A 16316-nucleotide genomic window follows, 5' to 3' on the forward strand; every position below is an offset into this window, starting at 1 on the left:
ACAATAGGAAGAAAGCAGGAAATAGGTTGTTCTTGCTTGTATTAAGTCTTTTCTCTGGCAGAAGTGGCGAGCTAGGGCAGTGGAATCATGTCTAATGAAACTAAACAATTGGGAGGACTAAGTGTCTTCATGTGCCCAAATACATTTAAACACAAAATAGAATCTTATAAAACTTGGTGGACGATAAAAGCTAAACACTGTACATGATCTTCAGGAATAAGGAAAAAAATGCTGATATATTCAAATAAGTATTAGGATGGTAAAAAATTTTAGAGGCAGGGAAAAAGTTCTGTTACACAATGTCAAAAGTAGGCATTAATTTGGAAGCTGTAATAAGCAGTCTTTAGTAGATTGTTATTTCTGAGGCCCTTTGAGTAGTAGTGCTCACTGATTCTAAAAGTCAGCACTTACATGGTGCACTATTAATATGAAAAAATATATACATAATTTTAACATCCGTGACTTTGAAAGGACCAAAAAAATTAAACTAGTGTTTTATTTAGCAATTGACAATATTTAAAAGGGCAAAGTAGTGAGTGTTACAGTCACTCTTCAGATTTGGATAAATTCTTTGAGCCAGCATAATATAGTAAAGAAAGGTTCAAGATAAGCTCTTGATAGACTAGGTCCTGCCTATGCAAACATGGGCAGATCTCAGGACATCCAGACTGTGTTTGTGGTCCAATCCATGGAATTTCCTCATGTTGATGAATACACATATTTGGATTCCTCTGCCAATTTCTTTTCACTCCTGCATAATTCATCTTAAGTATAATAAAACAACCTTCCCCATAGATCTATTTCATTACTCACTTGGTAAAGGCTTATCTTCCCTTGCAATTTTATTCTCACATATCTTTAAGAGGTTAGAAACTTCTTTATTCAGGACACTAATCAAAAACTGCTTGACAAATCTATTACACTGCAGTGTGTAATCAAGAACCTTCTTTTTATAAAAATGCATGTTGTGCTAAGTATGAGGAGTTCAATTATGAATTATGTGCAAAAGTTAACTTAACAGAATTTGGATAATAGCAATTAAAGTTCAGAACCACATTTCAAGTTAAATTCAATTTCTTCTCAAATAATTTTGATTACTTAAGTGAATTTCCTTAGCAACAAGAAATAAAATGATCATTTTCACATAATTATAAGGAATTTTTAAAAATGCCTCAATTTTAATCTGTACAGCTCATTTCTAGCTTATAATTTCTAATCTTTCTGCATTCATTTTCAAAGAGTTAATATTTTTAATAGAAAGATTAAAATAGGTCTTTGGTTTTAATTTCTTAGAATACAGAATTGGGGAACAAAACTGGGCAACTACAATCAAGAGGGTTTCTTCTTTGAATATCAACAAGAGAAATTAAAATAGAATTCAAGAGATATAGAGAACTTATGGGACAATATAAACACACACACACACACACACACACACACACACACACACACACACACACACGTATATATACGTATATAAAACTCCCTAAATTTATTATTCCAATCAACTGAACAATTTTCACTATTACTTTCATTTATAAATTTAATTCTTATAATCTATTCTTTTGGAAGTGTGGGCACTCCCCTCACTGATAATTCCTCTTTGACTTGGTAGGATATCTATGAGTTATTACAGCCAACCTGGTATAGAACCTTTGAACCAAGCTTGGCTGGTCCTCGGACAACTATTAAATTCATTAGAGAATGATGAACAACTAAGTTGGTTAGAGCTGCCAGGATTTTCTTAGGTTGGGAAGACTTGCTATGTAACCTTGAAGGAATAGCATTCAAGAACTTATGGTCATTTTTGGTGCCATAATGAAGTCTTAAAGTAATTAAGTTTATAAAAGTCAAAGAGCTCTTAATTTACATTCTATTCACCAGTAGTAGGATTAAGCATTTTACAATACAACTTAAGTTTTATAATTAACTAAAAAAGTTGTAACAAAGAAAAAATATAGAAAACATTTTAATAATTCTAGTTGTTGTGCATACATAACTGCCCAAAGACACTGAATTGGAAAAAATCAATTATGATTGAGATAGAAATCAATGAAAGCCAAAAACAAAACCAAAAAACATAGTTAAGTTCAATTGTTATGATACTCTTATTTTAGTCTATACCAGGCTGTGTGAAAATCTGGTTTATCAAATATCTTAATAACAGCAGCAATGTAGTTTATGAAGTTGTACACTGAAATACTAAGGTCCAATGGCATGAAGTGCTAATAGTTCCATTTAATTGGAAATGCTGAACAGACAAATGTTACTATGGTAGAGAAATATGTTTGCCTTTTATGACATTGCTTTTTAATCTTTGTAGATTGGAAGACTAGAGATTCCTCAACAAACTTTTTAAATAGAATATAAACAGATGCATATATATGTGCATCTATATATATAGATATATATATCTGAAAAAAATCAGTTGAAGGAAAATTAAATAATCTTTTAGGCACTTTGAGGACTTGTAATTTAAAATGTGCCATTCCTATTAAAAAAACCCTCAAAAATCACTACATTGCTCTGACAATAACATGCATGTTAAATTTTCCAGTTGTACATTAATGCTTATTTAAAAATCAAATGTAAAAAATACTGTGCACAGACCAAAGAGAGCAATTCTCTCTTAATTCAGTTTTCCTCATTACTGGTAATGACACAGACTAGTATTCTTCAAAATGGAAGAACACAAAAATTTAGGTTCACAAGCCCTCACCTGAAACAAAGAGGCTTGAAAATTCAAAGCAAACCAAGGTCAGGATCTCCCATTAGGGAGAAAAATTCACAGCCTTAAAATGTCACAGGTTTTTCATGTCTGTACAGCCACTGTACTTAAAATTAAATTATACATATTACACATTTTCCCTAAAAAGCAAGAAATACAAAAAAATCACCCATCAGATGGTGTTTAACAATAGTAACTGGTCCAAATAAAGCTGAAGTTTTTTTGCTCATTGTTGAGCAACTTGAATTAAACCTACCAATTTGAATCTCAAACACTGTGTACAACTTTCAAGTTTGTAAGTCCAGGCTTTAATACTATAATTTAAAAGTAAAAATATAATCTGTTGTTAAAATTTCCTAATACTACAGGAAACCTAGAAGCATAGAATGATTATATAGATTACTGGAAGATAACCCCTCCCTGCATTTTTTTCTGAACACTCTCCCCTTTAATCAAAAAAAGAATGCAATTATATTTCTGTTTTGTTCAGTTCAAACTAAAGTCTGACAGTTTTTGCCTATTAATAGAACTGTAAAAAACACCATCAAGCTTGTGCTCATTAAATATATATGTATATATAAAAACATACAAAAAGTACAAGATTGATCACATTAGGAAACTTTTACAGTGTCAAAGTCCTAATTATTTCTTTTATCCTTAGGAAAGGCCAAATTTTTCTGTGCACAAAATCATACTGTGACTGAAATTCCTGAATTCAGTGTCATGCTTTGGCATGCCATGCACAGAATTCAATTTTAATGTGCAGTCCTTCAAAAACCAAAAAACCAAAAACAAAAACCCAACCCAAAACACACACCACAGGACAAAAAGTTCTTCTTAAATCAAATTCTATTTGTGAATTCAGCAAAATAATTTCTATAAAATAAAACAGCAAAATATTTAAATAGTATTAGGGTGGGCTGTATCTGTTTTGCAGGGGTATTTGGTTCTTAGACAAGTTCCAAAAAAAAAAAATACACACATTTAAGTTACCAATTATCTGTTAAATACAGTATATACTGATGAGTTTCTTGGAATCTTTAAACAAATAGTTTATTCTGGAATCGCGATACCTCAGAAATGTATTTGACTAACCAGTAGTTTCTTTTATAATCAAACCCCCGCTTCTAACGTTTAAGATTTTTTTATAATGGAAAAAGAGCTAAGACAATTCTTGTTTTCAAGTAGAATTGTGAATGAGCAGAAAACCAGCAAGTTAACTTGGTGCAGTGGTACTCCCAAGTATTGTGTGATTCTGACTTCCACTTCACTGGGATCCAGCAAAAGGAAAGTGTTAGAAGATTTTTCTATTAAGGTCTACCAAAGAAACAAAACAAGCACACCAAATACAGTCTATTATGCTCCAGGCATCCTGGCATAGCAAATTTTTGCATATTTGTTTTAAATCTCTTAAATTCCTATTACTGAAACCTAAGTGTTCTTTATCCCACCCAGAGATAAACTGTTAAACATTAGATGTGAGGAACTTATGTGCAACTGAAAACCACCTGTTTGTCACATTTCTCCCCCCATTTTAATTTTTTTTTAAATATTCTAGGTGTAAGAAGAAAAGCTCTGAGCAATACAGCTGTCTCTTTGGGACAACTGCTGTCGTTAAGGTATTTTTTTCCTCATTGGCTACACTAACTTGGTGTGAAGCCATGCTAAATGTTACAGCATAACTATAGCTTCAAAGTGATTAACCTAATACCAGAATGAAAAAGGCAATGAAAAAGAGATCTAGAAACAATGTTACATCACCAATTTTCCACATCAACCAAATAATTAAAAGGTTACCAAGCCATTACGTTGCTCATAGTAAAATTGACTCCAGTGGCAAAGAATTAACATGAAATATTGGTGTGGCTGACATGTATGGGCTCTTTTTTTGTTTTTTTGTTTTTTTTTTTCTGTAAAGGAGTTGATCCAACTGCCATGAGGCAGGCAACATTGGTTGCAGAGTGCAGTGGATAGATCAAGAAATTAATTTTTTTCCTGTTTTCGTAGATCTGTGAGTTTCAAGACAAAAAAATGTTTCTTGCTTAAGAATTAACAGTCAAACATTAATATACTATATACACCTTTGCCATTTACACATTAGCATCAGGCCATTTATTACAAAACACTATACACTTTCCACTGCAGGCGGGTTATATATTGACAGCAATTTTCTGCAGATAAGACAGTGAATAGACTCTCCACTCCATGTTGATTAGGAATAGTTTTTTTTTTCTAGTTTTAAATATTAGCCAGACTCAGAAAAAGGTTGGACTGTAAGGCCTGGGTGCACAGTCTTGATGGAACCAGTTAGTTATGTGCATTTCACTAATCTTTTGTCTGAGGTGGGGAAACTTCTTCATTGCCTTCATAATTTTCTTGTGCTCGTTGGCCAGTTCTCTGAGGGTTGTTCATGTGATGTGCTGCTGGGCCTGTATATGGCTGTCCATGCACATGGTTATTCTAGAGAAAAATAGATATGCATATTGAACTTTATAAACACTAAAATTAATTTTAAGAACATTTAAAATGGTAGACAGCATTTTGTTTAAGAGTCTTAAAAACAATTTTCATCTAAGCCCTACCACTCACCTTTTAGGCACATTTTTGCTGAAGGTAAAAAAGAATGAAATCATGAAGTCAAACTGAATTCTACTATTCTATTATTCAGAATTTCATGCAAAATAAAGGCAGCAGGAAAAAGTTTAAGACAACAAAGTTTGGAATAAATACCATAAAAAGAGTTAACTACAGTAAAGATCTTCATTTCAGCATCATTTAAAGATAAACAACTTGGCCAAATATCTTTCTATGAAGGTTATATCATAGTGTAATTGAATAAGCAACTCAAAGATGTTCCAACAGAACTGTTGGGATGGAAAATAGTTTGGTGTATGTTGTCCTGTAATGTCAGGAAAATAAGAATTGTGTGTATTGAGCAGTGAAAAATACCTTTTTTGCTGTGAGGAAATAAATATGTGTATAATGGATTAATCTGTGAGCTTGTGATAAAAGTGTGACTTTATCTTTACAGGAAAGGGCAAAGCATTTAAGAGTCTCACATCACTTACCAATTGCTCTGCTGAGAACATCAGTAAAGAGTGCAAGATGAAGAAAAACAGGGTTGGTGGGAGAGGGAATGGTTAGCAGATGAAAGATATGCAGGAAAGGGAAAAGATTCTGGCTTCACTGAAACTCAATAAATTTAGGAAGTAACTTCAAAATCCTGGCAAAATGATTAAGTTTGAAAGATTTAACTCAAAATATATTTTCATTTCTTGTAGGTTTGAAATAACAAAACAAGTTGCCATCAATAAAGATATCAGATCCTGACTTACACTAAATCTGATGTGCTCTAATACTTTTGGCTTACTAATCAGCATAACTTGGAAAATAACTGATTCATGTATTCAAAAGAGTCATTTTCATTATCTCTCTTTTAAAAAGTGACAAATGATATCATAAATGAACTAAGTTGACTATAGAGACTAGGGATTTTTTTGTAGGGATAAGAATGAGTCTAAAAGATATATAAATAGGAAAGCAGGCCACAGGCAGATAATTAGGTTACATTTAGATAGGAGACAAGGATCATAAGGCAAAACTCAAACCTATTTAAAAATTATATTCAAGTAGTGATAAGCAAGAAAGAGGCACCAGAATATGATAGAAAGCACATTACTGAGGGAATCAAGATACCTGAAGTTAAGGCTTGATATACTACTGGGCATATGTGATCAGATGTTCCTGGTTTAATTTAGTGTAGATTCTGATCCTTTATTTCTATGATTATGAATTTTATCACTGATTACTGTCTTCCTTAATTTCTGTCCAACTTTCACAAAGGCACTGTGGCACAGTGGGCAGAGGGCTGGTCTTGAAGACAGAAAGCTCTGAGAAAACCCCCGGGAGATGCCTCTACCAAATCACATATCTTCTTCTTTGAAAGGACAGAAGAATGTCTACTATGTTGTTTCTGTTCATCAAGGTTGACTGTGAAATCTTCATCAAAGATTTCTTTCATGTCCAAGCTTCCTATCAGAATAAGTCCATTTCTTTATCTAAAGTTTAAATACATCCTAATTCTCTTAATCTATCTGAATGAACTCTTAAGTCAGGGCTGTCTAACCTTACTTTCAAAAGTTTTTATTGAAGCAATAGACAATATATATATATATATATATATATATATATATATATATATATATATATATATATATATATATATATATATATGATTTGACATTTTAGTGAGAGCCCTGTGGTAGTTTGGTTTTGTTTATTAAAGCATTTAGGAAACCCACAGGGGGTTGCATGGACAGCTCCTGCTCTAAGTGATTCAGTACTTCCATCATGGCAAGATGACTACTTCAAACATCAAGAACATTTAAAAATCCTTCATGAAGATCCACACCCTTTGCTTTTGACAATTATTTCATCCCCATATTGTTCCTTTATAGTATAGCCAAGTATTTCTTTTACGCTTTACAAAAAATGTGATATTCTTTATCCTATAAGTCACTTGTTTTATACGCTGGAATGAAATAATATATACTTCTATTCACAGCTACTAGCACAAGACTAATTGGCCAACCTGAAAATGCTACAAGCTGAAATACATCCCTGTCATTCTCATTCTTTTTCTGCTTTCAGAAGTCACACTAGAAAACCATTCTCATAACTTTACACTTACACCTTGTAGCAACAGAATTAGAACTGATTTAGTCATTCTGGAAAAGAATACTTAGTGTTGTTTTTTAGTTTTTTGCAAGGCAAATGAGGTTAATTGGCTTGCCCAAGGCCACACAGTTAGGTAATTATTATGTGTCTGAGGCTGGATTTGAACTCAGGTACTCCTGACTCCAGGGCCAGTGCTCTATCCACTGTGCCACCCAGCTGCCCCTACTTAGTGGTTTTTGAGAAAAAAGTAGAAGTAAATTCTTATTTTACCTGTTGATACTGAGATCCAGGTGAATGGGGATATAATGGAGCATCTTCTGGTGGAGATGACTCATGTTCATCTGGGGCATCTTGGTCGTCTGGTTCCTAGGTGAACATATTTAAAAGGAAATAGAATTTGATTTTCCAGGCAAGTTCAAATTTTTTAATTTGATAGTTAAACTTCATTTTTGTTTACAGGCAACTCTGCTATAAAGTGAGCTTTGAAAACAGGAATTTGTTGCCAACACAATTGATGCATCAGGGATATTTTAAGCACAATGGGAATTTTAAGTTTATTCCAAGAAAGACAGTTAAAGACTCAGAAAAACACTCTGCTTTACAATAACTCACAAACTCACAAGCTACAATCTCCCACTTCCACAATCAAACATTGTAAACCCAGCCTCATCCCCCCCCCCCCCCCCCCCCATGCTTTTTGTCCCGAAGAGTTTACATAGTGGAGCACTTTTTTTGGGAACACATATGTTGAGGTATGGCAGAACTATCTGAATTTAAAGTCTAAAGTAGACTTGAGTTTTCTTTACTAGTTTTTGTTTGTGTTCTAGGAATTCTAGAAGGTTTTGTTCAAGAAAGACACATGAGGGGAACTAGGTGGTGCAGTGGATAAAACACTGGTTCTGTAGACAGGAGGACCTGGGTTCAAGAAAGGTATATGTGAAATACCTTTAAAACTGAAATTTTCTTCCTAGATTTTTTTTTTATGGCATGGCAAAAAATTATTTTGAATCCCACCACCCGTTATTTGTTGAAAAATGCTATTTTAACCTTTTTTACCTCCTCTGGACAGAGTTCACAAGCTTTTGCAAGAGTCATTCGGGCACTATGTGATCTTTCCAAAAAGTAACCATTTGATGTTTCGTTGCTTTGTACTGGAGGAGACCAGTTGTTGTATGTATACTGAGGATTGCCAGTATATGGTCGTCGTTCAAGTTCATCTCCAAGCCACTCCACTGCCCAGGTCCATTTTCTTTTCAGATCTCCATTACTCTTCAAAATAAATCAGACACAAATTGTTAAAAAAAAAATTCTTTATGTAAACCAGTACATTTTAAATGCTATAATGCATATTTAAGAGATTATAGGATCTTGTAAAATGTAAGTATCCCCCCCCAATAACTACCTAAACAGTAGCACAGTGGTTTTTTTTTTTTTTTTTTTTTTTAGGTTTTTGCAAGGCAAATGGGGTTAAGTGGCTTGCCCAAGGCCACACAGCTAGGTAATTATTAAGTGTCTGAGACCGGATTTGAACCCAGGTATTCCTGACTCCAAGGCTGGTGCTTTATCCACTATGCCACCTAGCTGCCCCCTAAAGATTAATTTCTAAAGCATCTTTTTAATTGTGACCAAGTTGATTAAACCTGAAAAAAAAAAGATGCTGAGCAAACAGGATATTATGTTTGTCCTTCATTTTAGAAACCATGACAAGCACATGAACTGGATATGAGTGAGAGCCTGATGTGCTAAGTCACCAGCCTCACTTTCTCCTCCAGAGCCATCTGGGTCCAGTGGTCAGATATGAATCAGGACGATTGGAGATAGTATTGGATGGGAGGCAATCAGGGTTAAGTGACTTGCCAAAGATCACTCAGCTAGTTAGTGTTAAGTGTCTGAGGTTGGATTCAAACTCCTGTCCTCCTGACTCCAAGGCAAGTAATCTCCACTGTGTCACCCAGTCACCTGAGCAGATAACAGAAAAGAAGGGGAGGGGAATCCTGTAATCAGGTATTCTCTTAAGGAACAATTTACAAAAAAAGTTCTCACCTGTAAGATTTGGTAGGCTACAGGGCAATTACTAAAGAGTGCTACCATACATTTTATACACTGATAAGCTCTTTTCTGATAATGATTTTTAGAGCGCTGAATTGTATCGAATAGCCCATCCCGATCATCTGGTATTCCTTTAAGTGCATTATGAATTCTGAAAGGAAAGAACCAAGAATCAAATTCTCAAACAAATAAAAAAAAAAATGAGTCAAATATATGAAAAAATTTAAAGGGGTATTCAAATTATTTTGCTGTTCTGTAATTTTATAAGTGGACTGGAGAATATTTATAATGATTTGTGTGCAGAAGGTAGCATATCCTTCAGGAAATATATCATTAAAAAAGGTGAGTTGGTCATATAAACAGAGTTAAGGGGCCAACCCCAACCCCCTCCAAAAAAAGACAGTCCAAGAGATGATATCTTTTATTTTTATATTATCTTCTGAATAACCCTTTCGCTTGGCCTGTCCAGTGATCTGTCCCTTAAGAAAATGAACAAAAATAAATTTCCATGCTACTCCTTAAACATTATACACTCCATCTCCTATTCTGAAAGTTTTATGGTCTCTCAGACATCATCTTATTGTCTTCCTAGTTAGAGCTTATTAAGGTCAGGGACCATTTTTTGAAAGTTAAACATTCTTTGTATCTTCAAAACTTAGTACAGTAAGACATAAAATCTTCAGCAAAATTAACCAACTATTGAAGCTGATTAGTCATATTATTTTTCCTCTCCCTTGTTACATTGGCCTAGAAGGGAGAGATCATTCTGATATTTTCTTCTTGCCTAAACTTAAGACATAATTCTACAGTCTTCAGTTTCCCATTTTCAGTTCCTCGCATTTACATTATTATAGCCATTATGGAATATACAAAAGACTTAAAGAAGAAATCTTCCAATATTTGATGCAAATAATGCAGGGATAATTTATGTGATAACAAGGAAAAGATGCAACATGAATTAAGGAGCAAAAGAAAGTATGGACATAAGGTTGGCAGTGTAATGGAGAGTACTGATGCTCAAGTCATCACAGAGTATATATGAATATTAAATGAATTGTCATGTCTCTTCTACAGTTTTTTCAGTATATATATTCAAGAACCTGTTGCCCACTGTGGAGAAGCTAAACTCATCTGTTATGGATTTACATTAGAACATCTTGCTTTTTTTCATATTTTCAGTGTCTGACTACTTCTTAATTCAAAGACAAATAAGTCTGCTTTCCCCCCCCCGAATGACAAAATTTGCTTACAACACCTCCTTATTACAATGACATTAAATTTGCACATTTGTACAAATGCACTTACAGTACAAATGAAATTCTAACACCTCAATTGGAGTTTAGGGGTTATTATTTCTTCAGTACTTCCCATTCAAAAAGCAGCAACAGTTTAAACCCAGGTATTAAAGAGTAGGTGGCCAAATAAATCAGTTTCAATAAACCAAATAGATTATATTTGGTTCTAAATTTAGAAGACAATTGAGTCAATACACATTAATCCATTAGCATGAGGAGCAAAAAGTGCAGGGAATGCATATTCCCTAATAATTAGAATGTACATTCTAAACTATGGCTTTGTCTATTTGCCAAGGATTAGTGATCTAACCTTTTCAGTTCTTAAGCACTATAAACAAAGGAGCAATTTTTACAGTTTAGAACTCTTAATCCTCTGAAGACCAATAATGTACTTGATTTATAAAATCTAACTTTTTTTTTGGCTACAAGACTGATCATCATAAATGTCATGAATTCAGACTTGTTATTGCAAGGTGTACCATATATCTCACTGTTCCAATAACAAAAAAAGAAATTTTTTTGTCAAAGAAGGCAGATAAATCTAGGAGATACACATCAAATTCACCACATCATCTCAGTTAACTACTCTGAAATCTTATTTTTACAAATACATATGTGGATAAGAGCTATAACACTGTAAAGGAAATAGTCTGTCATTGACTCAAAAAACAAAAAACATTCAAAAAGTAGCTTACAGATGACTACTTTGTTGATATTTCTTGTAAGATTTACTACAAAAATTTTAATACAATTTCACCCTAGATAATGAAAAAAATTATTCAATTATCAAAAAAAGTTCAATTTTTTTCTTGTACTGTGATTTATATTGAGTATTCAAAGCACTATTGCAACTTTATTTCAGCATTTAATTCACTAGAAATCTTAATTTTTATTGATCCTTTTAATGTCACATTTGCTTCCAATTACATCCCTCCCCTTTGTACTAACCAGTAAGCCCATTTTTAAAAAGATTTTATTTATTTATTTTGAGCTTTATAACTTTTTTTTATAACTTTTCCCCTATTCTTGCTTCCCTCCCCCCCACAGAAGGCAGTCTGTTAGTCTTTACATTGTTTCCATGGAAAACAGTGATCTAAGTTGGATGAGAGAGAAATCATATCCTTAAGGAGGAAAAATAAAGTATAAGAGATATAGCAAAATTACATAATAAGATAACAGGTTCCCCCCCTAAATTGAAGGTAATAGTCATTGTTCAAACTCCACAATTCTTTCTCTGAATACAGACGGTATTTTCTGTTGGAGATAGCCCAAAATGTCCCTGATTTTTGCACTGATGGAATGAGAAAGTCCATCAAGATTGATCATCACCCCCATGTTTCTGTTAGGGGGTACGATGTTTTTCTGGTTCTGCTTATCTCATTCAGCATCAGTTCATGCCAATCCTTCCAGGCTTCCCTGAATTCCCATCCCTCCTGGTTTCTAATAGAACAATAGTGTTCCATGACACACACACATACACACACACACCAGTTTGTTAAAGCCATTCCCCAACTGAAGGACATTCACTTAATTTCCAATTCTTTGCTACAACAAACAGGGCTGCTATTAATATTTTTGTACAAGTGATGTTTTCATAATCTTAGTAATGGTATTGCTGATCAAAGGGTATGCACATTTTTATTGACCTTTGGGCATAATTCCAAATCGTTCTTCAGTAAGGATAGCTGAGTTTACAGCTCCACCAGATTTCCCACAACCCTTCCTGGTCATATTGGCCAGTCTGAGAGGTGTGAGGTAGTACCTCAGAGAGATGCTTTAATTTGCATTTCTCTAATAAGTAGTGATTTAGAGCAATTTTTCATATGATTGGATCACTTTGATTTCCTCATATGTAAACTGCCTTTGCATATCCTTTGACCATTTGTCAACAGAGGAATGGCTTGTTTTTTTGAAAATTTGATTCAGTTCTCTGTATATTTTAGAAATGAGTCCTTTGTCAAAAATACTAGTTGTAAAAATCATTTCCCAATTTGCTACATTTCTCTTTTTTAAAAAATTTTTTCAAGGCAAATGGGGTTAAGTGGCTTGCCCAAGGCCACACAGCTAGGTAATTATTAAGTGTCTGAGACCGGATTTGAACCAAGGTACTCCTGACTCCAAGGCTGGTGCTTTATCCACTACGCCACCTAGCCGCCCCCCAATTTGCTACATTTCTTCTGATCTTGGTTACAGTGGTTCTATCTGTGTAAAAGCTTTTTAATTTAATGTAATCAAAATTGTCTAGTTTGCTTTTAATGATGTTCTCCATCTCTTCCTTGGTCATAAACTGTTTTCCTTTCCATAGATCTGACAGGTAAACTACTCCTTGATCTTCTAGTTTGCTTATAATTTTTGTTTTTTTATGTCTAAATCCTGTATCCATTTTGATCTTAATCTTGGGTATAGGGTGTGAGGTGTTGGTCTAATCTAAGTTTCTGCCACACTAACTTCCTATTTTCCCAGCAGTTTTTATCGAAGAGAGAGTTTTTATCCCAACAGCTGGACTCTTTGGGCTTATCAAACAGCAGATTACTATAATCATTTCTTGCTATTGCATCTAGTCTATTCTACTGCCCAACCACTCTATTTTTTAGCCAATACCAGTTTTGATGAATGATGCTTTATAATATAATTTTAGAACTGAAAAGACTAAGCCACCTTCTTTTGAACTTTTTTCCACTGAATCCCTAGAAATTCTTCACTTTTTATTTCTCCATATGAATTTGCTTATAATTTTTTCTAACTCATTAAAGTAATTTTTTCGAATTTTGATTGGCAGGGCACTAAAAACAAGTAGTTTAGTTTTGGTAGAATTGTCATTATTATTATATTAGCTTGACATATCCATGAGCAGTTGATGTTTGCCCAGTTATTTAAATCTCATTTTATTTGTGTGAGAAGTGTTTTGTAAATGTTTTCAAAAAGTTTTTGAGTCTGGTGTAAGCCCGTTCTTTTTAAAAAAAGATTTTTTTTTTTTTAGTTTTTGCAAGGCAATGGGGTTAAGTAGCTTGTCCAAGGCCACACAGCTAGGTAATTAAGTGTCTGAGGCTGGATTTGAACTCAGGCATTCCTAACTCCAGGGCTGGTGCTCTCTCTATCCACTGGGCCACCTAGCCATCCCCAAAGATTTTTTTTTAAAAAAGAAAAGTACCATAGTCACAGTAGTCAATATTTGGTCTGTCTCTGACAGCACATGAAGTGTTGTTACCTGTCCCCAAGTCCCCACTTTTCAATGAAGAAAGCATTTTCTAAACTCTTCACTGAAGCCAACCAAGTCTGGTCATTATAATTACATAGTGTTGTTTTCTTATTTTTCTGCATTTAGTTTTCAAACAGAATAATCAAACCTGATAAAATGGTATGATTTCCTTTTCAAATTTCTGCCTTTTTTAAACTGGTTTGGGCAAGAGGCCAACCCTATTTTCTAAAATACATTTTACATTATTATAAAATACCAAAACACATTCTAATGAATTTGCATTCTGTGACATAGTGTCAGTGTCTATATGAAGAGTTAGAAAATGAACCTGGGAGAATCAGAATTCTTCAGTGTGCTGTTATTAACTTAAGAACCCCTTTAAATATCACTTAAAAATTTAAAATTTACTCTAAATGTCAACTTCAGGTTGAACTATCATTATGAACTCAAAACTTCAAGTTCATAAAGAATTTAGGAAGATGTTCTTTGACCATGAGAAATGCTTTGAGTATTCCACTATAACAACTTATAGAACCAAACAACTGGGCATTCATATATCAAGGTAATATTTTTAGGTATCTATATGGATAAGTTGAACATTAATTTCAAGACTGGCATACTGTAATAACCCTGAAAAAATTTTATGACATTATTAATATATCTTGATGCCTTCTCTGATTCTTCACCATCCCTGTTCCTTATCTTCATAGCATATAGTATATATTCTAGAATATATGTTTCTTGAGAGCATGTACTGTTTTATCTTGGTACGTTTAGTAAATATGGAATTGAACATCAAATAACTATCAAAAAAGCTGTTAACTTTCCAATCAAAATAAATGTAAGAGAAAATTTATTCTTATATTTTTAAGAGATTGAAGAAAACTAGAGTAACATGAAATCAGAAATAAAAAAATTTGAGGAAGTTCTTAACATTAAATTACCAAAATTTTTAATATTCAATAGAAAAATTTAAGGTAGAGATGGAAATTTTTTTCTTGAAAACTGGGATATTATTTCCATCAATAGCAAAAAGAGAAATATTAAGTACTTACCTGTGTGTCTGCCAGGAGTCCTCAATTAATAAGATTTGTAAAAGGAGATCCAAATAAGGTCGGAGTTCATAAGTATATGAATAGGCAACCTTTAAATAAAATAATATAGGATGATTTTTTTCCTGTTTAACAGTGTAACTAATTAGATGAGACATACATATATATAAAAGTTTTGTTTCTTTCACCTGCCAAAGGAGTTCACTGAGGACTGTAGAAGAGAACTGAGGATTCTCCCAACAGCAAAAGCGAAGCAATTTGATGGTTTCCTCTGAGTTACTGCAGTCTTCAATAATTTTCTTCACATAACTTGTTCTCACAAACAAAATATCTGCCACATTCTGCTGAAGTGCCATTATAGGTTGAGATAAATTAGGATCACCATAGGGGTTGGAAAGAGGGGGATTACCTAGAATAGAGTTGTTAACTGATGAAAAACTGAACTGTTTTCTCCATGGTGACAGAACAATAAAGCAAACAACTTCAGGAAAAAAAAAAATCACAACTCAAATCATTATCCCAGTCCCTATCCCTATGGGGGGGGGGGGAATAACATCAAAATTATTGAGCTGATATGGCTTCTTTCTGATAGTATGCATAATTATTTTTGGCTGTACCTTGGAAACTAGAACACTGAGTGTGGGAGAAAAGTTAAAGATTTGCTTGGTGAGTTTGCCAAGATTATAGAAAGGTAACATTATTCATTCTTCAGATCAACCAAAGTCAATATTTATAAAATATATTTCATGTATTTAAATATTAAAATTTATTTTTATTTAATAATATAAACTCTGAACAGTATCGATAAGTAAATAAAATGACTCCAAAGTCAACTACCTGATAATCAAGCTGTGAACTTCAGAAAAATAAGGGGCTCATTGAAATACTTAAAAAGTTCCAAATTCCAGGGGGAAAAAAAAAAGCTTACAAATATATCAAAGTATGCTTCTTGACAACCCTGCTTTATGAAAAATAAAGTTTACAATTTTAGAGAGTCTATGAGTCATTTTCATTTCTCCTGAGTACCTCTGTATGACACTGATTCATGAAATTATCTACTAAAGTAAAGAGATGTTCAATCTGCATTAGTGGTGGAAATAGTCATGATAAAGAAGTGACAAGTCTTTTGAAGTATTTATTTAATGAATGGTAACAATAGCAACTAGTGCTATTGCGATGAATACAATATTTTAGATTATCTTTTAAGAATAATGTAATTTGGGGCAGCTAGGTGGCACAGTGGATAGAGCACCAGTCCTGGAGTCAGGAGTACCTGAATTCAAATCCGGCCTCAGACACTTAATAATTACTCAGCT

General features: G+C 33.4%; 1 protein-coding gene across 5 annotated transcripts in view; it reads right to left on the reverse strand.

The window, feature by feature from the left end:
* Positions 1-1481: 1481 nt before the first annotated feature.
* USP9X (ubiquitin specific peptidase 9 X-linked) overlaps positions 1482-16316 on the reverse strand; it is a 174239-nt gene continuing 159404 nt past the window's right edge. For 3 of the 5 annotated variants that reach the window (XM_074214169.1, XM_074214167.1, XM_074214165.1), the window contains exons 39-44: positions 15189-15409; positions 15004-15092; positions 9449-9605; positions 8453-8674; positions 7676-7771; positions 1482-5188 (exon numbers count right to left, since the gene is read on the reverse strand). In XM_074214169.1, coding sequence (XP_074070270.1) covers positions 5054-5188; positions 7676-7771; positions 8453-8674; positions 9449-9605; positions 15004-15092; positions 15189-15409 — 920 coding nt within the window. In that variant the 3' untranslated portion in view covers positions 1482-5053. The remainder of the gene's footprint in view (positions 5189-7675; positions 7772-8452; positions 8675-9448; positions 9606-15003; positions 15093-15188; positions 15410-16316) is intronic. The other 2 variants (XM_074214168.1, XM_074214166.1) reach the window with 1 other exon arrangement.

The sequence above is a fragment of the Macrotis lagotis genome, chromosome 1 (assembly GCF_037893015.1).
Source record: "Macrotis lagotis isolate mMagLag1 chromosome 1, bilby.v1.9.chrom.fasta, whole genome shotgun sequence".
Lineage (NCBI taxonomy): Eukaryota > Metazoa > Chordata > Mammalia > Peramelemorphia > Peramelidae > Macrotis > Macrotis lagotis.